Here is a 25,614-nt window from a genome sequence, read left to right on the forward strand (position 1 = left end):
GATCGTTAACTTTTGAGGGCAATGCGACATCTGTCCCAGTATTTACCAATTGTTGTTGTATGAAATTTGAGTTGCAAAGTAAAGTCTATTGCACTCCATAAAAGGGAAAATAATCGAATTATTGGCCAATCACACGTACTACTATGTTAGTGGCTTTATTATCTTCTTTTGTTTTTGGTTTTTACTTAGCAAGAAAGTAAAGTGTGAATTAAAATCTCGAGCTATATAACAATGTTTTTTCTTTAAACTACTCCAACCAACAACTTCTATTACAAGCAAAACGTATGGTAATTATGGGAAAATGACTTTAAATGGGAGCAACTATATTTAAAAATGTTAAAATAGGGTTACGTGTGAGAACTAATCAAACAAGTCTTGTCGTAAATATTATACTAATATTATGTTTGTAAAAGACGTGTTATTGTAATTATAACCACTTTTAACTGTAATGTTCTTTTTGCCTTCAATTCGTTTTCTTTGTAAAATGCTACAATTCCTTTCCATGCAACTACTCAGTCAGGGTCAGGGATAATATTTTAGAAACCCTTTTAAGCTGGAAAACTGATGATAAATTTAATGGAATTATAGAAAAAACACATTATGAAGCGGTAGGTAAAAGAAATGCTCATATCATAATTTAAAATGAAATTTATATCTAAGTTGACCATGCCTAATTTTTGTTTCGAAGGTCCTATAAAATGAAATAAGATTGAATCAATTCACAAAAAAAATTCATAGAAACCACAAGTTTTTTTTTTGGGATAACTGCTCCAAAAAGCATGAACTTTCCAAAAAGTTTGGTATTTCCCACCAACTTAAAATGTTGCACCAAAAATCACGAACTTTGCCAACGTGCTCCGATTTCCCAAGTCGGGTTTTCCGGCTAAGTAGAGTGCTGACGTGTGTATATGTCTGACGTGGATGGTGATGTGGATGCTGATATGTGCAATGACATGGAATAAATAAAAAATAATTTTTTTTAAAAAAATTCTTCTAACATAACCCCCCTTTCACCCACCCTCAAATTGGAATTGGAAGATGTAAAAACGACTAAGACAAAAATCAGGAAAACCCTAACATCAAAAATTAAACTTCAACCTTCTGAATCTTATCTTCTGCTCAGCGGCGGCGACCTCGACTGTGACGGCAACCGCGACGGCGACGGCGACGGCGACCGCAACCTCCGATGGCGCCGCCAACTCCGTAAGTTATGCATTTCGTTTTAAATTCGTTGCTCAATTGTACTCAGATTGCTCGATTCAGTTTTCTCAATTTGAATTGTATGAATCTAGAAGTTGATTCGCCGGTTTTTTGTTTACTTTAGTTTCTTCTTTGTTTTCCACTTTACTGTTTCCAAAAAACTAACCTCGTTTTCAGTTGATGTTGAAATCGCGACGGGATGAACGAGAACAAGGTCGAATCGCGACGGGATGGACGAGAACAAGGTCGAATCGCGACGGGATGGACGAGAACAAGGTCGAATCGCGACGGGATGGACGAGAACAAGGTCGAATCGCGACAGGATGGACGGGATGGACGGAGAAACTTCTCCGCGATGAGAGTGAAATCGTGAAATCGCAGGAAGGGAGTGAATTCCTAATTTTTAATTTAGTTCAATAAACATAAATAAAACGCTGTCGTTTTAAATGTTATATTGACGATTTGCCAGGTCATACCGGAGTTGTGCCACGTTGGATAAATTTTTGGCAGAAAACTACAGGATCGGGTCGGATGGGAAATTTGCACAACCCGGCAAAGTTCGTGATTTTTGGTGCAACATTTTAAGTTGGTGGGAAATACCAAACTTTTTGGAAAGTTCATGCTTTTTGGAGCAGTTATTCCTTTTTTTTTTTGGTTGCATTAGCTTCGATTTTACATTTACATATGACGAAGGAAATCAGAAAAAAAAAAAAAGAAAAAAAAAAAGATAAAAGCTAATAAAACAAGAACCATGCTGTGAAAAACTGTCTTTATCGATCAAACTTGGCATTTCTTCACTAGGGATTGGATGAAACTTTCAGCAATCGAACCAGTAAGTCGAGACCAAATAACAAGGCAACGGCAAATTGACGTTCTTCATTGCCTCCTACTACTCCTCGTTTTTCAGGCTTTCCAAACTCGAATCGAGCCATCGACAGAGGCACTAATCATGCAATCGTCTTTTGGGTGATAACTCACGCTAGTTACCTGTCGGGCCAAAAATGATAAAGCAAAATATAAACAATAACTACCAACAAGCAAAAACAAAGATAGACAGTAGAATAAATGAGGGGAGCTGAGATTAGGAAATATGTTGAGTGATCTCACAACAAAGTGTCTGCAGCATACCAAAAATCATAGTATGGCTTATAAACAGAGATTAAGTCAAGTAAAAAATTGGAAACTATATCTATGTGAAACAAATAGAGGGTCGGTCATTGAACCAAAAACTAGTTTAGATCAACTTGATATTTGACAATTTGTTCACAATTTTCATATTTGACTAGTAAACCAAACTTCAAAGAACTTGCATTGGCACATGAATGAAAACGCAGTAAGATGAAGCATGAAATAACAACTTTACCACTGATGAATGAGCTTGGAAACTGGACACCACTTGTGCATCTACAAGGTCCCAAAAGTAAATATAACCATCTTCCGAGCCACCAGCCACATGAGCGTCTGAGTTTGTTAGGCAACTGTCCATCTTGAATGACTGGCGAAGATACAACAATACTGAGTTACGTTAAATCAAGCTGATGGCCTTCATATGTTGTTGGGTGTATTGTAACAAATCACAACAATAAAGATGTCATAAAGTTTAAACAGAAAACCTTGCAAGTATGGCCTTTATATTCTTGCAACGATTCACCAGTTGATCTGTCACAGGAGGAATCTATTTGAGAAACAACACTTAAGACTTAAAGCATTTACATACGTATTAACTCAGAAGCATTTACCTGTCCAAAAGCCTTAAAGTCGAATCAAGACAATTGGCTAATACACAGTTGCCATCGTTTGAGAGGGAAATACAGTTCACAGGGTGCCCAAGATCATCAGATATTTCTCTGTTTACATACATGAATAGCTCAAAATTAGATCGCAAACAATCATGGATCGAAAGGATCCCGGATAAGCAAAGACCTATGCAATTGTCAGGCTGGGAGGAGAAAACGAATACACACACAGACACACTCATAAGAAGTTTTATAATTTTTTTAAAGACACATACCTACCAATTCGAATATCAAATGTTCTAACAGTCCCATCAACACTTCCAGCAATTATCTCAGTTTTTGTTAAACAAACAGACATGACGCTGTCTGCAAAGCTATCAATAATCTGCAGAGCCATCCAACATATTTGTTTGGTCAAAATTAATGATCTGGAAATTTAAAACACAAATTGCAGGAAGTTTAAGCACAGGGAAAATTATTAACGTAATGAAATCAGAGGTAGCTGGTATCATCTTTTATAAAACAAAACAACGAACCTGAATAGGCTCGGTACTCTGAGATCGACAATCCCAAGCACGCAATGAACGGTCATAACCAGCTGAGACAACCACTGATGCATATTCATTGAACTTCACAGCATTCACCTGGTAACAAGGCCGAGGAATGTCAACTAAATAATTCCATCTTTCAAATCAATTTATCCCCGTGTCCATATTTATTTTACGAACGAAGAATCTGAAATGCATCACCCCCATTTTACCGTCCTTTTGAAACACACACACATACAGTCTTATCAACTCCTCCAGCTACTATTGTGACCAACGATATTCCCCAATTGCTACAATATAATTGTGAATGATCACAGAAGACACATTGTGAAGAAAGAAGGATTTGTTACGAATTACAACCTCAGCATTTCAGAAAGTCCAAAAAGTAGATTTTACGAAGTTTATTTACCTACTACTAATGCAGGGAAGGAAATGCGATACCTCCACTTGCACATTCATTTCAAACCCTAATTCTCAGAATAAATTCATAAAACCAATTCAACCGGCAAAGATGCTATAGATTAAACTGACCTCACTATCATGCCCGCGAAATTTCCGAATAACACGACCAGTCGCCACATCCCAGTAGAACACTTGCCGATCGCCTCCGCACGAGGTGAGCTTCGAATTATCCCTTTTCAAACAAAATCATAATTTCAAAACACACACACGGAGCATGTAAAAGGTAGCAAAACAAATCCAACAAAAACGCCAACATCAACTCGTATAGGTTCCGTACCCCGTGACATGAACATCGCGGACTTCACGGCCGTGCGATTTGTAGGTCTTGATGTGCAATCCACGGTGGGGATTCCAAAGGCGTATGGTGCGGTCTTTGCCGCAGCTAAGGACATACTCGCCGTTAGAGTTGAATCGCGCCGCCAGCACCGCCCCTTCGTGCCCCCGGAGCACGTTCGCCTCGTTCCTCGGCAGATTCTCCGATCCCATTGCTAAGCTTCCTAATTTTGGGCTGTTTACACCGAGAGAGATTAGAGAGAAGAAAGGGTTTGGGCTTTTCTTTTGGGCCTTGCAATCCTTACTCGGCCCATTACTAATTCATTAATTACACTTTAGTTAAACAAAAATTGATAGATTAATGAATCGTCGATTAATCAATGAATTTGCATAATAAATTCATATAATGAGTTACTAGAAGAAAACCGCAGTGTCCCTTGGCTATCTATACATAAATTTATGTCTCTCTTTCTCAAATCCAACTATATATAACTCCGTTGACAACAACACTCTACACACCACACTTACTACTAATACACAATGGCATATGCATATTTAACGTTGAAGCTCGTCTCCATAGCTCTCCTTCTTTGTTTGTTGATGTGTGTCGCGGGGCGAATGCTAGAGGAGGAAGAGGGAACAAGCTGTTGGGAGTCTATGTTCCACCTCCAGTCTTGCACCACTGAAGTTGTCATGTTTTTCCTCAACGGAGAGACGTATCTCGGGTTGGGCTGTTGCAAGGCCATAAGAATCATCCAGCATGACTGCTGGCCCGAAATGATGAGCTCTCTTGGCTATTCCACTCAACAAGGAGACATTCTCCGTGGCTATTGCGACGCCCTCACTTAAATTACATCTTCATTTTCACCAATAAAATCCTTCTTTGCACCTTTCTTTGTTAATTTGTTTTCATTATATCAATTCTCAATATATGTGTCCTCCTAAGCACAACTGAGCTATCAATTTATATGCAAGTCATGTTGCTCTATATGTTTTTCTTTAATTTCCTTTTGTTTAAGAATATATGTAAGTAAATTGTAGTAGGACAATCCGAAATGAAATACAAAATTAATTTGTGATAAAAGACTAAAAATGAGAAGAGGATGTAACATTTTAGATGAACATAGTGATCAATATGCTAAAAAATTCACATTCAGCAGCATATTTTGAAAGGAAGAGAAGCACTAAATATTTTTGTTAAGCAAGAATCCATATTTTGTAAATCCAAGAAATGACACATTGACCCCAAGATATCGGGATTATTCCAATACAGCCCAAGCAGTTTACAGATCACGGAGCTCCTTACGCCTCCGGTGGCGGCGGCGCCCCTTCCGCAGCCTTTTCCCCGGCGTCTTCATGCCCAGCCTCTTCATCTTCTCCATCTGCTCCTGCGAGATTGTCGGCGTCGCAGCCCACTCCCGAGACGCCTCCGCCGGCACATCATTCCGGTCAGTCTCCGGCACCGGAGCCGGCGCATCAGACTTCTGAATCCCCTTCGCCGGAATAATCCCAATGAAAGTAGACGCCGGCGGAGACGGAGCCTTCGCCTTCGCCGGAATATTCCCGATCACCGGAGTCGGAGAATTGGGCATTTCGGTGGGAATATTCGATTCGTTCGACGGCGGGGCAGGAATTGGGTGGAAGGCCGGCGCCGGAGATCCGATCGGCGGGAAATGGCCGGAGCCGTATTCGAGATCGCGGCTCATGTTGAGGCCGGTGAGGAGGATTCCTTCGATTCCGTGGACCGCGATTCGGGAGCCGAGGAAGAGGTCCGGGTAGGCGATCCGGACGCCGTTGACGATGAGGCCGACGGAGGCGCGGTCGCTGTCGGCGTCGACGTCGCGGACTTTTCCGATGAGGACGGCGTAGTCGGGGAGGAGGGTGTCGAGGAAGGGGGCGGAGAGGTTCTTGAGGCCGGCGAAGGTGTGACGGCCGGAGATGACGTGGTAGCGGAGGGTGCTGACGTAGAAGGCGGCGTCGGCGGCCATGTCGAGGGCGTAGAGGAGCTCGTCTCGCGGGGCGAAGAGGGTGAAGTCGGCGGCGGCGGCGGAGAGGAGCTCGTATTTGAGATCGGATGTGGCGATGCCGTTGGTGAAGAGGGTGTAGCCGTAGCTGCGGAGGGACTGAAGCATGTCGTCGAATTCGCGGGTTCTGGTGGGGGAATTGGCGGCGGAGGAGAGGAAGAGGAGAAGGAGGAAGAGGATAGCGGAGGAGAAGGGAAACGCCATGGCAGTTTGTGGAGAGAGAAGCGGTTCAGATTTCAGTTGTTTGGGAATTTTGGCGCTTTACTTGTTTTTATATTAGTTTGAATCGTGAATAATTGGGCCTTTATCTCTCTCCAAATATTTTCATCCTTTTCGTCTTTTCTTTATTTTAAATATTATACTCCTACTCTACTTCATTTCGGTAATTTTTTCGTTCTACTTGAGATTATAATTTTATATCTATTATTTGATTTTACTTGACAAACTATTTGAAAATGAATTAGAATTATTATAACCTTAATTCAGTTACAAGGTACAACACAATTACAAACACACCCTAACAAATTTACTCATATTGTTTTCCTAGTTCGTTCGTCTTCTCAATATTACGCCAAGTTAAAATCTTAAAATTTTAGTAGATCATAGTCGTCACTACGGGTATACTACTTCCTTATGTCAAAAGCTAGATGTTAAATTATAATTACACCTAATATCATGGCTGAATGATGATGTTAGAGTTATTGGTATGTTATGATTACTTACCAATAATGTATTGTTTGTTTTTGATAAAATAATAGTAGGAAGATATACTGGTAGCAGTAACCTTATTTTCACCAAAAATATTAGCTACTGTTTTGAAGATGTTCGTTGTTTTCCATACCAGCTTCTAAACAAGCACTAAATTGAGCATAAGATGAATTGCATTTTGCAGCTTCAGTACTTTAGCTTGTTGTTTTCACTACAGCAAAATATCATACGGCGTGAAAATTGGAAAAGGCAAAATAGGAGCGAAATATGATTGATTTCATAGCAATTGGTATCTTAACAACATCTCAAGCAAAAGCAATGTTCTAACTCGGGATGAAATACCATGATAAAGGAAAATGTTTTGATAGAGTTCATAAACGGATAAATTGTTTGGTTCGATGCGGAAAGCTATCTCAGAGATTGCAGATGGAGTTTCCAATGTCGATCACAAAACGGTACCTAACATCGGATTTGGCAAGTCGTTCCATAGCAGCATTTATCTCATCCGCGCGTAACAGTTCAATGTCAGCTGCTATGCCATGCTTCCCACAGAAGTCGAGCATTTCCTGCGTCTCTTTAATACCACCAAACTCACTTCCACCAATCATCTTTCGACCTGAAAAAAAAACCAGAGTTGAAATTAGCATAAAAAAGATGTAATCTGGTAATGTAAGTGTTCGAAGGTAGCAAGTCTTCTTACCGGAAACTAGAGGGAAAATAGGAAGGTCGAGGGGCTTATCGGGCAATCCCACTGTTACAAGTTTTCCATTCATCTTCAACAGGCTTAGCAATGGAGCCAACGAATGAACAGCTGCAATGGTATCAATGATGAAATCCATTGTGCCGGTCGCAGCCTGCAACAATGAAGATACTTGAGAATAGTACAATATTTAAAGATCTATTAAGATGTATGTACATGATTTGTCTAATCCATCTCAGATAGAAACTAATTTCTTGCAAATATAGAAATATGGACATGTAATCCTCTGTCCAAAATTTGAATGAATCATTTGTCTAGTTTGTGAGAGTTTAATAATGTCAATACTAGAGCTATTTACCTCCAAATCAGCAGCATCAGTACTAACAACAAAAGCATCAGCACCAAGCTTGTTTAGGGCTTCATCTTTCTTTCTCGGGGAGGTACTGATAACAGTAACTTTCAGCCCAAAAGCCTTCCCGAACTTGACTGCAACATGGCCAAGTCCCCCAAGTCCAGCAACACCCAAATGCTTTCCAGCCTCAGTCATTCCATAGTATTTCATTGGGCTGTAGACAGTGATTCCAGCACAAAGCAGAGGAGCACCAGCATCTGATGGCACGTTCTCAGGGAAACGAAGCACAAAATGTTGGTCAACAACAACTGTATCAGAGTAACCACCATATGTCATCGTGCCATCTTTATCAGTGGAGTTGTATGTGAATATCATTTTAGGGCAGTAGCTCTCGAGGTCTTGTTGGCAGACATCACATGTCCTACATGAGTTTACTAGCACCCCAACCCCGACTCTGTTACCAACCTTGAATTTCTCAACATTGTTGCCGATTTTGGTCACAACACCAGAAATTTCATGCCTGCAACAAACATTGCCAACATTGAACAATTAAAATCAGATTAACTTCATAAGTAGCTTAAACAAGGTATTCACAAAATTTAACCATACCCTGGCACAATAGGATACTGAGTGATTCCCCAATCATTCTTCACACTGTGCAAATCAGAATGGCAAACTCCACAGTAGAGGATTTTGATTGTCACATCGTCATCTCCATTATCCCTGTCAACCATAACATCAATATGTCTCAATTCATTTTCACATTAACATATCCAGAATTGAATTAATCAACGAAACAGAGAGCAGCACCAACAATCAGTCGCATCTATCGCTATCTAGCACCTAAAAGAGTATCAATCTGTAGATGTTTCAATTGGATATTAATGATCTACACAACGATTCCATGGAGTCTAACATAATCGATGTTTACAGAAACAAAATCGATACACGTTAAATTAGGCGAAATGCCACATAGAAAACCTAAAATTGATGAACACAAACTCATTCCAATCAATGAACATCAGCAATCTGCGTAAACGGAAAGAGCATCCACAAATCGAGCGCGAAAAAGTAAAACTAGCTAAACATCGAAGCAACATGCAAAAATTCGATTCAAGTCTAAACATCGATATAAGCATATAGCAAATAGTATATCTCAATATCCAGAATCACGCAGTTCCAACAGCGATTGGTTTGCGAATGTGAACACACACGGAAGCGCAAGTAAATGTGAATACCTGCGAGAGAAAAGGAAGGGAGAGAGAACGCCGGAGGTGTCTGTCGCTGCCAAACCAAATGCTTTCTGTCTGAATTCCGCCATCGATCTCCTTCCCTGCTCTTTCTCTCTGAGAAATTATATGAATAAAATCTTCTCTGGCTCTGTTCTTATAGTGCAGGCAAGAGCAGTGGTAAACATTCACTTTTTAAAAAAAGTAAATTTTAATAATTTTCGGGATTCGTATAGTCTATCTGCGTCAATTTCCACTATACTCCGTATTAATGCAGCCACATCTGCATTTAAGGTAACCATAATTTTACTTTTTAATCCGCGATACGTATGAATTATGTAATTTTCATATTTTTGTATAAAATATATGAATATTATTTTTAAATAGTATTTCATCTCAATTTAAATTAAATTTATCTGCAAAAAATAAAGAAATGAAATAGTAGGACCCATGAAGAGTTAAGAGATGAGATTGATTGAAGATGGAGGAGGTGGTGCTATCTCTTTAGGAAGACATGGAGTAAAAAGTGGTGTAAGGCCTATGAACAATGTAGAGATGAGATGAATTGGAGATAGAATGAAGATAGTGTTGTGGATGCTCTAATCGGAACAAGGGTAATCAAGTTGCAAGTTAAAAGAGAAAATATAAATTAATAATTTGAATGAAAGAGAGCAATGTAAGGAAAATGAAAAGTGGTGTAAAAATTGCAACCCAAAATATATTAATTTCAAGAAAATGATAAATTAAATTATCGAATAAGAACATAATTTGTTGTCAATTTCTCATATATTAATTCCAATTGAAGAAAATGATAAATTTTGCATATTTCAAGAGCAATTGTTTGCACAACTTCCTATAAATATATGTGGAGTAGAAAATAATGCATAAAAAATACTCCATATACACCCAATATACGTAAAATTATCACAAAATACAAATAAATTGAAATGACCACCGTTCTCTTCCACCTATAGTCGAAGCCCTTTGAACAGTGTTATATTGGCATTCTACACTCAGTGGGAATTGGGCAAATTAACACATATTGAGGCAACCATTTTACAGTCTTTTCTCAGTGGACTATATTTGTATTAAAAAATTGTTTTTTTATAAAATCCATTATTAACAAATTCAGTCTTAATAAACACCTAATATCTATAGAGTGATAATGAACGAATTGTGGAGTGACTTAGAGGAATAATACTGAAATGAATAAGAACTAACACAATGCGAGGATGAATCTCTATATTCATGCCAAGCATCCGCATACACATATTTCATGAATGATTACATTTGCACTCCAGGCTTAGTGTCCTCACATAATTAGGAGATTTACTAAAGCTAATTAGTAGTATTAAAATCACATAGACCTATCCTAACTTATGTGAATGATCACTCCCATAAATTGATTTTTATAACTAAAAATTTAAAAAAATGTACTAATAAAGTCAGCTCACTCACAAATATGCAATTGAATTCACGTATACTTCATTTTTGGAAGAGAGGGTACATGGAGGGCACACCACAAACAATAGTCTCATTTTAATTTCTCAAACTTTATTTACTTTTTTTAATGTCTTTCTTAATTTACTTTTTTTTTTCTCTTATTTTATCAATTTTCCATTAAAACTCGTGTCAATATAATAGTTTCATTCTCTCCTTGCATAAAAAAAATATTTGTTCATTTGTTCTCATATAATGCTAAATCCTCTCTCGACTCCATCTCTCATTGTTATCTCATCTCTTCGCGTTGCCTACAAATCGTTGCTAATATTACCAAGTTCAGACTAAAAATCATTAAAATTTCTCTTTCCCTTCTTTGTACTCATCTGTGCCATCAAAGAGGCCATCAATATGAATGTAAATGCAAATGATTTCCAATTGATGAAATAACTAAATAAGCACGTCAAATCTACATCTCCAAAATCGCTAATGTGTGCTCTAAAACAAATTAATTAAGGCATTTTCTTCCATTGATGAAACAAGATTGAATATAGTCGAACAACAAATACCAGATCTACAACTTTCACCATCACATCAAATCAAACGACACCAAAATCTCAATAAATTAGGGAAAAACTCAGCCGCCGAAGCCGTAGAGCGTCCGGCCCTGCCTCTTCAGAGCATAGACAACATCCATGGCGGTGACGGTCTTCCTCCTAGCGTGCTCGGTGTATGTGACGGCGTCTCTGATAACATTCTCCAAAAATATCTTGAGAACTCCTCTGGTCTCCTCGTAGATGAGGCCGCTGATCCTCTTCACGCCGCCTCTCCTCGCCAGACGCCGGATCGCCGGCTTCGTGATGCCCTGGATGTTGTCGCGGAGCACCTTACGGTGACGTTTCGCTCCGCCCTTGCCCAGCCCCTTGCCTCCCTTGCCGCGCCCAGACATTTTTGATTTGCGAGATTTGGATTTGATGTGGGGGAATGGAGAGATGGAATTTAGATTTTGATGTGTGGATCGATTTCTAGGGTTTTGTAGGCGAGAGGGAAGGAGGGAATTTGTGTTCAATTGAATTTCGAGTTTTGGCGGAAATGTTTTGAGCTGTTGGATTTTTTGGTGATGAACGGCTGAGATGGTGATCTGAGTGAATTAGCGGGTTTGGTTTTCGGCTGTACGATTTATGGGATCGACGGCTATAGCAAAGTATAAATATTTTTATTTATACTGGCAATATGAACAAAGTACTAGCATTTTCAAAATCAACTGGAGTAGATTATTTGTTGTTATCATTTTTGTTTGATAATATCCCCAATTTTAAAATAAAAACCATCAAAATTTCAGTTCCCCTTCTTCTTATGTGACGCCTTGAATATTGTCTTCGGAATTCCAAAACGTCGCATGATGTTGGGTTGGAGTGTGGGGGCCGCCAAGGCGACAGAATCGTCTTTTTCGCTGTAATCAATTTCGATGCTCATTTGTTCCGACGTTGGAGTCACGTGTGTTAAAAACTTAAAATATTCGTACTCCCTCCGTCCGCGAATAGGAGCCCCGTTTTTCCATTTTAGTCAGTCCGCGAATAGGAATCCCGGTTCATAATTACCATAAATGGTATAAAGACCTCAAATTCCACCAACTCATTCTATTCACATGGAGTATCATTTAAAACCAATATAAATAAGTGGGACCCATTTTCCACTAACTTTCTTTCATCCACTATTTTCAACATTTATTAAAATTTATGCCGGAGATGAATGAAACTCCTATTCGCGGACGGAGGGAATACATCATAATTCTAAAAATAGAAAAGAAAAAACAAAAACAAAAACAAAAACAGAATCAAATCATTAAATGATGGAGTCTCAGTGGACAATGATGACTCCCAAAATATACATCTAAAAAAAACTAATTCAAAACAATTCATGATTTAAGATTAAATTCAACAAAATTTGAAGTAGTATTAAAAAAAATCAACATACATTCTCAGGGTTAACAAAAAATCTAGATTCATAAGCACAGCAAATACACATCTTCAAAACTAATTCAACAAAAAATCACGATTCTCTTCATTAAATTCAACCAAATTCACATAAAAAAAAAAATCAACAAAAATGCCATTCTTAGGCTTAATAAAAAAAATCTCGATTTTCTCCAATTGAACAAAATTTAATGGCCGCGTCACGAAGTACTCGCACCCGAGACTCGTACTGATTTTCTTTCTTGTTACACTAAAAGTTGGTGGCTGATGCCGGAGTTGCCAGAAAAGTAGGTTTCGTATCCCCGGCCATGATCACAAGAATCTCCTCAAACGGCGGCGTGTCCTCGCCGCCGCCAACTTGGCGGTACAACCTCCAGCAGCAGACGTGGATGATGACGACGATTGCTATCAGCCCCAAGGTGACCGCCATCCCGACCCCCAGCCCGGCGAAGATTTCCGGCGCCGGAGAGTGGCTCGGTGAGATTCCGACAGTTGGAGGCGGCGAGAATGCCTCTCTTGCCGCCGCGGCGGTGGGATCAAGGGCGCTGGCGTCCATAGTTTGGAGATGTTAAAATGGCGGCGGTGGAAATAAAGAGTGATTGTGGCTTTATAGAATAGAATTGAGGGGGAGAAATTGTAAGAAATAACAAAAGAAAAAATAATTAAAATAGTATAGTGGATAATGGGTTCATAAATGCTAAAATAAAAGAAAAATGAAAAATATTTTCAGCCTATTATTATACTCCCTCTGTTGGCATTACGAATTTCATTTATAGGGGACATGAATTTTAAGAAATGTAAAAAAGTGGGCGAAAAAATGTTATTGGAATATATTAGTTTTAAATGAAATGTGAGTGTAATGAGTTAGTGGAAAATGAGACCTTATTACTATTTATGATAAAAGTGAACCAAAACTCCTATTCGCTGACGAACTAAAATAGAAAAACGAGACTCCTATTCACGGATAGAGGAAGTAGAATAAATTAATTTCCTTTTTGTTGATTATATTGAAAATTTATGGAACACAAACGTTTTCCCCATGCTTAATAAATAAATCTTTATTTTCCATTAATAAACTGAAAATTGAAATCGTTTCACAAATAGATAAAAGAAAAATAAGTTGCAACGTATAGAACATGGCTGGTCGAACAACTCAAAGAAATAGATGGGATTAATTTAAAGATGGCCTCATCTATAAAATTTTCGTTTCTCCATTCAACATTTACATCACAATTTTTAAACAAAAATGACATATTATTGGCTTAATCAAAATTCTCGAAAGTCTTCTGATTTTCTTATTTTCATAATCTTTAACTCTATCACTAAGAATTGTTGGTTGATGCCGGAGTTGCAAGAAAAGTGGGGTTTACCTCGCCGGCCATGATCACGAGAATCTCCTCAACCGGCGACGTGTCCTCACCGCCGTCGACTTTCACGGTGGGCCTGCTACCGCATCCTTCCTCGCCGCCGCCAGGTTGGCTGCAGAGCCTCCGGCAGCAGATGTGGATGATGAAGACGAGCGCTATTAGCCCCACGATGACCACCAGCCCGACCCCCAATCCGGCGAAGATGTCCGGCACCAGAGAATGAGAGTTTCCGATTGTTGCCGGCGGCGGTGGGGTCAGGGGCTGCTGTTTTGGATACCAAACGAGAGTGAAATAAGATTGACATGGCTGAGAAAGGAGGAGGAGGCGGTGGTGGAAATAAAGAGTGATTGTGGACTTATAAAAGTGAGAGTAGGTATAATAAATGTAAGATAGAATTAAATCATAATACTTGGTGCCCAAGAATACTAGGAGCATGAGTTCCACCATATTTACTTGTCTTGTAATCCCTATTTAAAGGGTGCTATATTCAATGGAATGATCATCCAATTCCAAACAAACCGAGTTCTCTCTTTATCTCCTTTATCACTAACGGATAAAACAATTGTCTCATCCTACTCGGATGAGATTGCAAGGCAAATCGCTGAGATCGTGAGCAAAAGTTTTGCCGTGATGAAACCACCAACAGTCAAACCAGAAGACACTAATAACCTACGAGAAACACCCATAGCCTACAAGATCGATACTCAACCGCTCCACATCGGAGGAAACTGATTGAATGGAGAGAATTACTCTACATGGTCTGTACTGATGCAAACAACGATAAGTGGCAATGGAATGGTTTCTCACATAACTGGAGTGTCGCCTTTCCCGCTGCGGACAGATCCAGCCTTCCCGCAATGGCAGCAAGCCGATCATTGCGTGTTTACATGGCTTATGCAGAACATCGAACCACGGTTGGTTAGTCGGGTTTTGAAACAGCCGACTGCCAAACATATCTGGGATGCGTTGGTCGTCACATACGAGAGTGGAGGAGATAAGCTCCAAGTATACGACCTGTACACGAGGGCAAGTATGGTAAAACATGACAACCAATCGTTGGAGGAAACTTGGAGTACCCTACAAGATTTATGGTTATCAATAGATCAGAAACAAACCAATCAGATGAAGTACCCTGAAGATATCAAGATACATGATCAGTTCATTCAGGAAATGAGACTTTATATCAATTTTTAATTGCAATTGACAATTAGTACGAAACTACCAAAAGGGAGATAGTGAAGATGAGCCACTTCCCTCTGTGGACCAAGCCTACAACCTGGTCCAGCGTGAAGAAACTCGGTCTTAAGGGCTACAGCCCAGAAATACTAACAATGAAGTTACTGAGGACGGCATCAGGGCTAGACTCGTCATTCGAGGAAGGCAGAATCAACGGCTTGCGGGGCGGCGGCGGCGGCGGCGGAACAGGATGGAATCGATGGAATGACAACAAGGATAAGTCGAAATTGGTGTGCTTGTACTGCAAGAAGAAAAAACACACCAAGGAGTCGTGTTTCGAGCTAATCGTGTACCCTGATTGGTGGATAGAAAAACATGGAAAACCGCCTAATGCACCGCCACCTGCTTGCGTGGCACCCTGGAACCGCGGCGGCCACACTGGAGGGATCACAAGGAGGGATCTTCCCAAGTCCGAGGAAATATATTCTTGACATTTTGGCAGAGACAGGTCTCCTAGAATGGAAGCCGGCAGATACACGTATGGCCATCAACCATGGATTGTAGATTAGCGATGGAGCTAAATTGACTGATCGAAGTCAATATCAACGACTAGTTGGAAAACTCATCTACCTTTCACATATTAGACCTGATATTGCTATGCAGTAAGGATTGTGAGTCAATTCATGCATAAATCACAGGCGGATCATATGGAGGCAACACTTAGGATTTGTCCCGATCTAAAGGGAACAACTAGGCATGGATTATTATTCTCCAAGAATGGAAACCTTGAGATTCATGGATAAACGAATGCTGATTAGGCAAGGAATCCGAACGATAAAAGATCCACAACATGCTATTTTACCTTTGTGGGAAGTAACTTAGTAACATGGAGGAGTAAAAAATAGAAGGTAGTAGCTCTCTTGAGTGCAGAAGTCCAATTCCATGGGATCAAAAGTGCGTTGACTTAGATATTATGGCTAAGAAGATTGATGAAGGAAATTAACCTCTCTCCTAGCAAGAAGTGTCAACTGTACCGGTGATAACAAGGCAGCTATAGGCATCTCAGAAAATCCAGTTCAACACGATCGAACAATCATGTGGAGGTGGATAGACACTTTATCAAGAAAAAACATTGAAATGGGTATTGTTGAGTTACCGTTTGTTCGCTCAGAAGATCAGCTTGCTGACATACTGACAAAGGCTGTCAATGCTAGAAATTTTGAAGATTTTTTTAGCAAATTAAGTATTGGAGATCCCACTACTCGATTTGAGGAGGAGTGTTAGAAAAGAAAATACAATAGAATTAATACTTAGTGTCTAAGAATACTTGGTGCTCAATAATACTTAGAGCACAAGCTCCACTATATTTACTTACTTTGTAATCCCTATTTAAAGGGTGTTTTATTCCGTGGAATGATTATCCAATTCCAAACGAAACAGAGTTATCTCTTTCTCACCTTTATGACTATGTTTTATGCACCATTTAATAATAAATATTAGTACTATTAGTTTGTTTTCTTTTTATTTTTGTATTGAAAATTTTGAATCGGTTCACCGCATACGAATCATGGAAGTGGAACACAGTATATTACTTTTTACCCATGGTTTAAAACATAAATGTTTTTTTCCATTAATAAACTAGATTATTTAAATTTCATTTTGGTGTTTAGTGATAATATTTTCATTTTCCACATTGTTTGAGTGAACTGGAAAAGCGGAGAAAGTTAGAAAACAAAAGTGGCAGTGGTAATAAATAGTGGACATTAATCAGGGATTTTAAGGCATTTTGTATACTAGTAGCTTCTATAACTTTCTATTTAAGATTAAAACAAATATTGATTTTTAAATTAAAAAACAAATCTAAATTTTTTCGCAACAGATCATACAGTGCGAGTTTAGGAAAATGATATACTGTGCACCTAATACCTAATGTAAGAGCACCACACTTGTTTGAAGCATGTTTAACATTATTCATTTTTATTTATATATTTGGTTTGATTCTAGTACATTAAAAAATGTTACTGAAAATTTTAATTTCACAAATTCATAAAAATTACAAATTGATTTGTTATTTTATTCATTTATTTAAAGTTGTAGAGAAAAAGAATGAATCGAGCTTTGATTTTTGTGAATTTTATAAAATTAATAATCTCAATAATATTTTTTAGTGTAAAAAATCAAACTAAATATATAAATTAAAACGAATAATGTTAAACATGCTTGTAACGAGTGTATTAATTGAATAAGGAGCTCATGTAAGGTGAATAGCATGGAGTATTATTTCCTTATGAGTTTATCAATAGAATTTTCTCGTTCTTGGATTTGCACATAATAGATCGTTAATCTTTTTTATTTTAATTTAAAACTCAAAAAGTGTTACCACTATTTGTAGTAAGTGATCCCGACCCTATCCTTTTGGTAAATGTTCCGTATCAGTTATCACACGTATAATTAAACACTTTACATAGTTTTAGAAATTAGATTTAACATCATTTACTATGTTTAATCAAATTTTGATTTATTTTTCAAAATTTGAATGTCACATCACAAAATTATAAAAATTGTCAATTGTCCCATGACAACTATTCTGGGGCAAATTATCAAATTGATTTAATTTTTTATTATTATTTGTAAAATGAAATTATTGGCCATGTTACATAATTCACTTATTTAAAGGCTTGATTAAAGGCTTGTTTACATTGAAAAAAGTTAAAATTATTTAAAGGCTTGTTCACGCTACGCACGGGTTTACACTAAAGATTATGGAACCACTTTTTAACTGATTAGGTTAATTACGGTTCTATACATGATTGAACTCTCCGTATATAGATTAGCTATTAGTCAAAAGAATAATTATTTTTATTATGTTGACTGTTGTTTTTTACTCCAAGTATGCCGAATGTTTACGATAACATCGTTATATGTGAATTAAAATTTAATTTATAGAAAATAAACTATATATAATACGATCAAATACATGGCATGTGATTACCAACTAATTGCTAAACTATATATTGTTTTTTCTAAAAACTGAAACTTGGACAGCTTCTAGCCATCAATATGTCACCACTTCCTAATCAAAATATATAAACTAAGGCTAAAGCTGTCGATTTTTATAAATTAATCAATTTGCATATAAGAAAGAGAAAAAGTATTGGCACAAATTAAAGAAAAAAGGGGTGGGAATCAAGAATTCTTATCTTTACTTTAATTACCCAATCATGCACTTAATATTAACATAAAATATTAAGGAAAAAAAGTCGGTCGTCGCTACGAAAATAGGTTCTGGCATAATATATATGTCGTGCCTTGGAATAATATATTCAAAGCAACAACTCAAATAATTACTATATAACTGAATAATATGCAGTCCAATAAAATTCACATATGCTACAATATTTTTCTGTAGTTGATAACATCACGTTTCACACGAGAAATGTATGTGACCAATTTATATGTGCATAATAAATTTAACGATTTTCTATAGTAATTTAAACATTGGCTGTTCTAACTAGTACATAATACATGGAATGCATGTATTGGCTGGACAGAGGTACTTTGTGATTTAGTTTTAACTAATCAGACAAAGGAACAAACTTAAATATTTTTTTGAATTAAGTAAACGAGAAAAAATATTTAATTTGGGAAAAAGCCGTTAATTAATGAAGCCAGATAGTTCCACTTGCAGAGTTGCAGTCATGCAAATCGAATATTTCATTTATAGTATTTACGTTTTCTTAGTTGAAATGGGAAGTATTTGGATGTGATGGTATAAGTATTTGATGCAGTATACGAATGGCTAAGAAACGCTCACAAAACTTGCTGCTATATTTTTTCTTATTTTTTAGTTAATTATCTTTTAAACCGACCTTTACGTAGTACTCCTCTTTAGTCATCAAATTAGTAATAACTTTTTTTTCGTATTTTTGGCATATTTTATTGTAATTTTTAGTAAATTGAATTCCACATTGCGCTTATTCATTTTTACTATTTTTGATATATGGATTCCGCATTCCACTTATTCATGTTTTTCATAGTATTATTTATAAAATTAATAGGTATGTAAAACTAGATTTTACTTTCCAATAACCTTTCTTTATATATCTACAAATTCGTGCCAAATTAAACAGTGACATGAATCTAATTCATATTATAAAGGGCGAAACGAAATAATCATCAATACTGTAAAACCGTAAAGTGCAATGGTAGGAAGCAAATACTTTGTATTTAGGCTATAGATAATTGTTTAGCCAACTACATGATAATTTATTCTGGTTCGTGATTCCTAGTAAAACATCAATGACTTTTCCTATAAGATATCAGTGAGATCATCCCCAAGTCTGTGAATGCCAAACCCCAATATTAAATTTTTTGCTTATATTTTCATTTTCATTTTCACTTTAAAGTTTCCCTTCCATATTAATTTTATACGAGAGATTCCTTCACAATACTTTCTTCTCTCTCTCTCTCATGTAAACTTAGTATTTATACCCCAAAGTGTGGAGGCAGAAACATAAATCAAAGTGCAAAAATGGGTGAAAGCAAGGCGATTTTGGCTGTAATTGCTATTCAAACCATTTATGCAGGCTACTTCTTGCTTACCAAGCTTGCTTTTGATGTGGGAATGGACACCTTTGTGTTTGTTTTCTACAGACAAGCTGCTGCTACTCTTTTCTTGGCCCCTATTGCCATCTTCTTTGAGAGGTAATTCAATCTTGATTTCCATTTTCTATGTACGTATATATAGATCATTTTTTCAAAAGAGATTTGGCTTCATCTTTACCATAATTTCAACTTTAAAAAAAATAAATTATTTGATATTGGCGATATATGATTGCCAATTTAGTTAAATTTTACTTTCGTTGAAGCATTCAGTCTTAGTTTTGGCATCAAATCAAGACGGAATAATTATTTCTATTACTAATATTTTGACAACAATATATATTTATTTTTTAGATCATCTCTAACTCTAATAGTACTCCAAAACAAATTCCATATTTGGTTTTTTAGTGAAAAATACATATCCTTTAGGTTTTCACTAAACCAAACCAATTTTTTTTCAAATTTTGTGAGTAAAAAATGCATAATATAGAGATTATTCTTTTAAGTTTGAGTTTAGTGTGAATGGTTTGAGTAAAATCATATTTAATGTGACATTTATACTAAAATGAGTTTGAGTTTAGTGTAAATGGTTGGAGAGACTCTAGTTACTGATAATCAGGTCTCAGTAAAGGGTAGTATATGAAAATGCTAAACCATGCATATTCAAATTACATAACTATATATCCTTATTTTTTTCTACGATTTTCAAAGATTATTTTCCACGATGGGGTAGATTTCAAGAAAGATTAACACTTTAGAAAGTAGTGTATATGTAATAATAAATTGACATAACTATGCATTGTCATCAATCTTTCAATCTGCAAGATTAGGTTACACCTTACACACAGTGATGTATATTTGTCAAATATATGGTACTACTTTTTTCATCCTTTATTAAATACTGCTAATGTAAAATATTAATTTCTTTGAGTATGCAGGAAGACAGCTCCTCAGCTTTCACTCTCTATATTCCTCAAGATTTTCTTCCTTTCCCTATTTGGGTATGTAATTCGAATTTAAAACACATATGATCACAAAATTAAAATATTTTGAAAATATAAAGCCAAATGACAGAGTTTTATTTATTTACTTTTATATATTTTTTAATTTGTTGCAGAATTACGATGAGCTTAGATGTTGTTGGAGTAGCTTTAAAGTCCACAACGGCATCTTTGGGCGCTGCAATTACCAATAGTCTTCCTGTTATCACTTTCTTCCTTGCAGTTTTATTAAGGTATGTAAAATTATTATTTGATACTTATTTTTAAATAATTAATTTGGAAAAGCTTCATTCACTAGTGTGAGTAGGGTACAATTCATGATATCTTCTATTCAAAATTACGGTTTATTTGTATTTTATTTTACACAATAAACACGAGCTGATTAAGCAGAATTAATTGAAAAGAAGAGAGTTATATATAATTAATGCAGCACATTAATACATTAAAGGGGACAAGTAAATATTCTCGTTCTTTAAAGAAGATTTAAGAAGAATCGTGGCTTTACTACTAATAACATATGTCTTTTGTTAAAATAATCATCAACTGGTATCCCTTAATTAAGGAATATATAACACACGGTCAAATTTTATTTTATTCTCTGCGTTGATATTTTGGGTGTTGAGAAGTAACGTTGTCTAAAGATAGTTAAGAGCAATAAATATAATCAACCACTTGATTATGAATGCATTTTTATTCACTTTTTTTTTAAATCTAATATTTTCACTTAGCATGACCAAATATTTAAATTTAGTCAAAGTAGCAAAGTGTGTATTTTCTTAGGTCAATATGATTTGCAAGCTATTGCATAGGATCGAGCACATATTCAAACATGTCACATTTCATGCATGCTCGATCGTGAAGCTATTTCATTTGTACATTTGTGCATTCACAATCAATAAAGATCATTATAGTCGACGATTTTATCGTATTGAGCAATATGTATACTGATACCATGAATATGAAATCTAAATCGTCTATGAGTCATATTTCTGTTATAACAACCAGTCTTATTTTAGTGCGACTCTATATATTCCAAAGAGTTAAATTAAGTCGGTGACAGGATGGAGAAGGTGAAGATAAGGACAAGCCCGGGAATAATGAAAATGACAGGAGTAAGCTTGTGTATGGGAGGAGTAGCAACTATTGCTTTCTACAGAGGTCCTCTTCTCCAAATATGGCATCTTCACCACACCTCTCTCCATTCTCACATCATCACTCCGACCAATACATGGATTAAGGGTGTCTTCCTCATGTTCCTCTCCAACATTAGCTGGGCTTTCTGGCTTGTTTTGCAGGTTTTTTTAAATGTATATATATTTATTTTATTTTTGGATTTATTGAATTTGAATAATTAATTAAGAGAAATATTTATATGTAGGGGAGAGTGCTTAAGAGTTATCCTTCAAAGCTGATGTTGACAACGGTGCAATGCCTTTTAAGCACAATACAATCATTCTTGGTGGCTTTAGCATTTGCAAGGGAGCCTTCTCACTGGAAAATTGGATGGAATGTACGACTTGTATCAGTTGCTTATTGTGTAAGTATATTTATAGCTTATTCAATTTTTATTATTATTATTATTATATCGAGTAATATATTCGTGCATCCTCATAAATAGTCGTAATAATATGTGATTCGAGGTTTAGTAATAGATTCTCAATAGAGAAAGAGTCTCGTCTTAAAAGTAAAGGATTAATGAATGTAAAAAGTGTTGGGCCATATGATAAATTAAATGGTAAATAAATTGAATTATTGAGGATGCTATAATATGGGGTAGCATCTATAAATTGAAAAACAAAAGTTAATCTTAAATACTATATTTTGAAGTTAATGATCATATAAAAACTGTAGCTTGATTAGATGTATAATTGCTTAGAGGATTAGGTTATTGGATAAAGGAGGTAATTACGCTTTATAATTTAGTTTTTAGGCCAAGTTACAAAAGTGGCATGACCTTTAATATATACCAAAAAAAATGTGACCGAACATTAAAAGAGATTGAAAATATTAAATAAATCATATATTAAAACAAAGAAATCATTTAGTAAAGAACGGGAATCATGCATAAATATAATAAAAAATAGATTAAATAATAAATTTTGACGGGTTAATTTAGCATATATTTCAATTTTTTAATAACTAATTGAGGTGGACCAAACAACTAATTTATATCTCACGACAAGCCAGATTTGTTGAACTTTGTTCCCATTATAATAACAGAAAGTTCGAAACAAAAATACTACTATTATGGAGTTGTGACATGATAAATCATACTTTGTTGTCTTAGTGCTTCTTTTAGATAATTTAATTAAGCAAAAAAAGTTGGGACACAAATCACTTCAACATAATTGACAGCTTATAAACATTAATTAATTTGAAAAGAAAAAGGGCATCGATCAAAGCTAATTAAACACTTTTTTAATCATGAATTTGGAAAAATGAAGAAGTTTCAAGATTACTAATTAAGTTGGGTAATTAATGGTTATTGCAGGGTATAATTGTGACCGGTGTTGCATTTTACATGCAAGCATGGGTTGTTGAGAAGAAAGGACCAGTTTTCTTGGCCATGACCACTCCTCTAATCATGGTTATTACACTAATCATGTCTGCATTCGTCTTGGGCGAAACTATCACTTTGGGAAGGTATAATAATTTTACTGTAATTATTTATTTCCTTCAATTTAATTATCACCTCGAAATGTGTTATGACGTAATTAATTAGATTAATTAAATGGGTGGCTCCATTGCTCAATCACCACCGAGGTTAAATGGGAGTCTACCAAACATCATAATATCTACGGATCCATGGCATAATTTGGGAAAATTCATTTGATGAAAATATTTTGTAGCCTGAAGTGAACAAACAGGAAAACGAGAAGTTGTTCGACTTTAATGGGAGCAAAATTGTATTTTCCCACAATGTTGGATTTTTTTTAATCTAAAAATGTCGCTTAACGCCTTCTTCAAAAAAGAACTACTCCTTCCGTCTCAGACTCTCAGCTTAAGCGAGATGTTTTATTTGCGCACCTGTTTTGAAAATAATGATGATCATTAGTTAAAATGGAGATAAAATTAAGTAAGAGTGAGAACAATACTTCTGTAAAGGAAGTAAATGGAAATCTTTTTGAAAGGAGAAATTTAAATTTTATACAAGGATGTTTCTAAACCAATTGTCACGTCTACATCTAGATGTAAAGAAGACAAATTTGTTTGGGAGCACATGCATATTATATTGAGTTTGATTTTGATTTTGATGTGTTTGATTTGTGATAGTGTTTTGGGAGCACTTTTACTAGTTGGAGGGCTATATTTTGTGTTGTGGGGAAAGACCAAAGAGGAACAAAGGGCAAGAGCGGCATACTATCCAAATCTTGATGAGGAGAAAGCTTGTGGAGAGTTGAAGGTTGAAGAATCAACGACGGTAATCAAGTCTTAATTAGAGTTAAACAATGAAGATTAGGTGTTTTTAGATTCTTGTTTATCCCTACTAATTTAATGGGTTTAATGTTTCTTTTCTTTTGAATCAAATATGTGTATAAATTTACATATATGTGATTGTTGGTAGTATGTTACTCTTGTACAACGCCTATTTATAATATAGATGATTTGGATTAATCAATATTATTTGAATGTATACTAGTATCTCTACTTAGTTAGGATGAAAAAATTAAAAAAAAAGTGTTGATTTACATGTACACTTTGATGTAAAAGAGATTTAATTTTCCTATTATATTCATATTATACGTTGTATATATAAAAGACAAAGTGATGATCACACATATCCTTCAATCAATATATTGAGCCATTTAGATTAATGAAAAAATAGAGAATCTTTATGAGTTGATCATTTTGATGGGTCAATTAAGTATGATTATCTTAAAAATTGAATATTGGGCTTGAATTCTATAATTTCATAAATGGACTAATTAAAAGCCCAAATATTAGGGTAGGTGGGCTGGCTTATTAGATATCATTAGATTAATAACATAATCTTATGTCACAGTTTTCATAATAAAATTATTTCAACCTGGATTCCACTATGTTATTTTAATTATTTTAAGAATTTCATATTTGCAGTTGACAAAAGAAATGGTCATGGGTCCAACAACATAACCAACATGTTTTCAAAGTTTCGACCGTAGCAACATGGCCAACTCATACTCGTTCAAATTTTGTACTATTATTAAATTAATGGTAACAATATACTAATACAAAATAATGATGTATGAAGTTGGTATGGTTACAAGTTTATAATGACTATTAAGGTTGATTTTGGAACTCTCTTCAATTATTTTCCTAGATAGTCGTGCGAGCACGAAAAGTCTATGCAACTTGAAATGAGTATTAAGGTACAAATTGCTACTCACATTTATGAAATTGTATGCTATATAAATAAAATGTACTAACATATTTTATATTACTTGAAAAAAGTAGGTTAATGGGTACATTGTAATCACATATCTGGAAAGTGTCGCTACTTTTGGTTTAGCATTATTGTCACAAAAACTTTTGGTTTGAAATAATATCTTATGCAATTCCTTTTTACACAAACCAACTTCATTACTTATCAATTACTCGACATTTATATTTAGTCATATGCAAATGGTATTGATTACGAATAAATTTTAAACTGTTACCGTTATAATTAAAATTTCCGGTATTATTAAAACTATAATTGACTTTGTAATTTTATCAGAAAATTAATAAAATCTTGGTGTGACTCTTCGTTAGACAGCCTAGGATATCAATAAATTACTATGCCGTTTTTATGTGTGTTTTGCCATACAATTAATTATATCGCATATTTCAAACAATCGAAT

General features: G+C 35.7%; 5 protein-coding genes and 1 pseudogene across 5 annotated transcripts; 2 read left to right on the forward strand and 4 right to left on the reverse strand.

Moving 5' to 3' along the window:
* Window positions 1-1,786: 1,786 nt before the first annotated feature.
* Window positions 1,787-4,457, reverse strand: LOC125215103 (Transducin/WD40 repeat-like superfamily protein). The gene is made up of 8 exons (XM_048116415.2): window positions 4,224-4,457; window positions 4,016-4,118; window positions 3,473-3,580; window positions 3,212-3,321; window positions 2,940-3,047; window positions 2,814-2,859; window positions 2,564-2,695; window positions 1,787-2,187 (listed from the first exon to the last, which is right to left on the reverse strand). The coding sequence occupies exons 1-8, from the start codon at window positions 4,430-4,432 to the stop codon at window positions 2,104-2,106; spliced, it is 900 nt and encodes a 299-aa protein (XP_047972372.1). The 5' UTR covers window positions 4,433-4,457; the 3' UTR covers window positions 1,787-2,103.
* An 886-nt stretch (window positions 4,458-5,343) lies between these two features.
* On the reverse strand, window positions 5,344-6,485 carry LOC125216797 (uncharacterized). Its single transcript, XM_048118568.2, has one exon. It carries the CDS (start codon window positions 6,445-6,447, stop codon window positions 5,503-5,505), a length of 945 nt encoding a protein of 314 aa, XP_047974525.1. The 5' UTR covers window positions 6,448-6,485; the 3' UTR covers window positions 5,344-5,502.
* A 721-nt stretch (window positions 6,486-7,206) lies between these two features.
* On the reverse strand, window positions 7,207-9,388 carry LOC125213380 (putative mannitol dehydrogenase). Its single transcript, XM_048113895.2, has 5 exons — window positions 9,242-9,388; window positions 8,613-8,726; window positions 8,010-8,523; window positions 7,652-7,805; window positions 7,207-7,567 (listed from the first exon to the last, which is right to left on the reverse strand). Exons 1-5 carry the CDS (start codon window positions 9,322-9,324, stop codon window positions 7,365-7,367), a joined length of 1,068 nt encoding a protein of 355 aa, XP_047969852.1. The 5' UTR covers window positions 9,325-9,388; the 3' UTR covers window positions 7,207-7,364.
* Window positions 9,389-11,180: 1,792 nt separating this feature from the next.
* LOC125213382 (histone H4) lies at window positions 11,181-11,685 on the reverse strand. The gene has a single exon (XM_048113897.1). The coding sequence runs from the start codon at window positions 11,619-11,621 to the stop codon at window positions 11,310-11,312; it is 312 nt and encodes a 103-aa protein (XP_047969854.1). The 5' UTR covers window positions 11,622-11,685; the 3' UTR covers window positions 11,181-11,309.
* A 2,825-nt stretch (window positions 11,686-14,510) lies between these two features.
* LOC148930263 (uncharacterized) lies at window positions 14,511-15,536 on the forward strand (annotated as a pseudogene).
* Window positions 15,537-19,629: 4,093 nt separating this feature from the next.
* On the forward strand, window positions 19,630-24,418 carry UMAMIT21 (nodulin MtN21 /EamA-like transporter family protein). Its single transcript, XM_048113896.2, has 7 exons — window positions 19,630-19,895; window positions 20,732-20,794; window positions 20,911-21,027; window positions 21,855-22,089; window positions 22,173-22,331; window positions 23,286-23,437; window positions 24,068-24,418. Exons 1-7 carry the CDS (start codon window positions 19,723-19,725, stop codon window positions 24,228-24,230), a joined length of 1,062 nt encoding a protein of 353 aa, XP_047969853.1. The 5' UTR covers window positions 19,630-19,722; the 3' UTR covers window positions 24,231-24,418.
* The last annotated feature ends 1,196 nt before the right edge of the window (window positions 24,419-25,614 follow it).

The sequence above is a fragment of the Salvia hispanica genome, chromosome 3 (genome assembly GCF_029641045.1).
Source record: "Salvia hispanica isolate PSC_SH4W2 chromosome 3, Shi_PSC_v1, whole genome shotgun sequence".
Classification (NCBI taxonomy): domain Eukaryota; kingdom Viridiplantae; phylum Streptophyta; class Magnoliopsida; order Lamiales; family Lamiaceae; genus Salvia; species Salvia hispanica.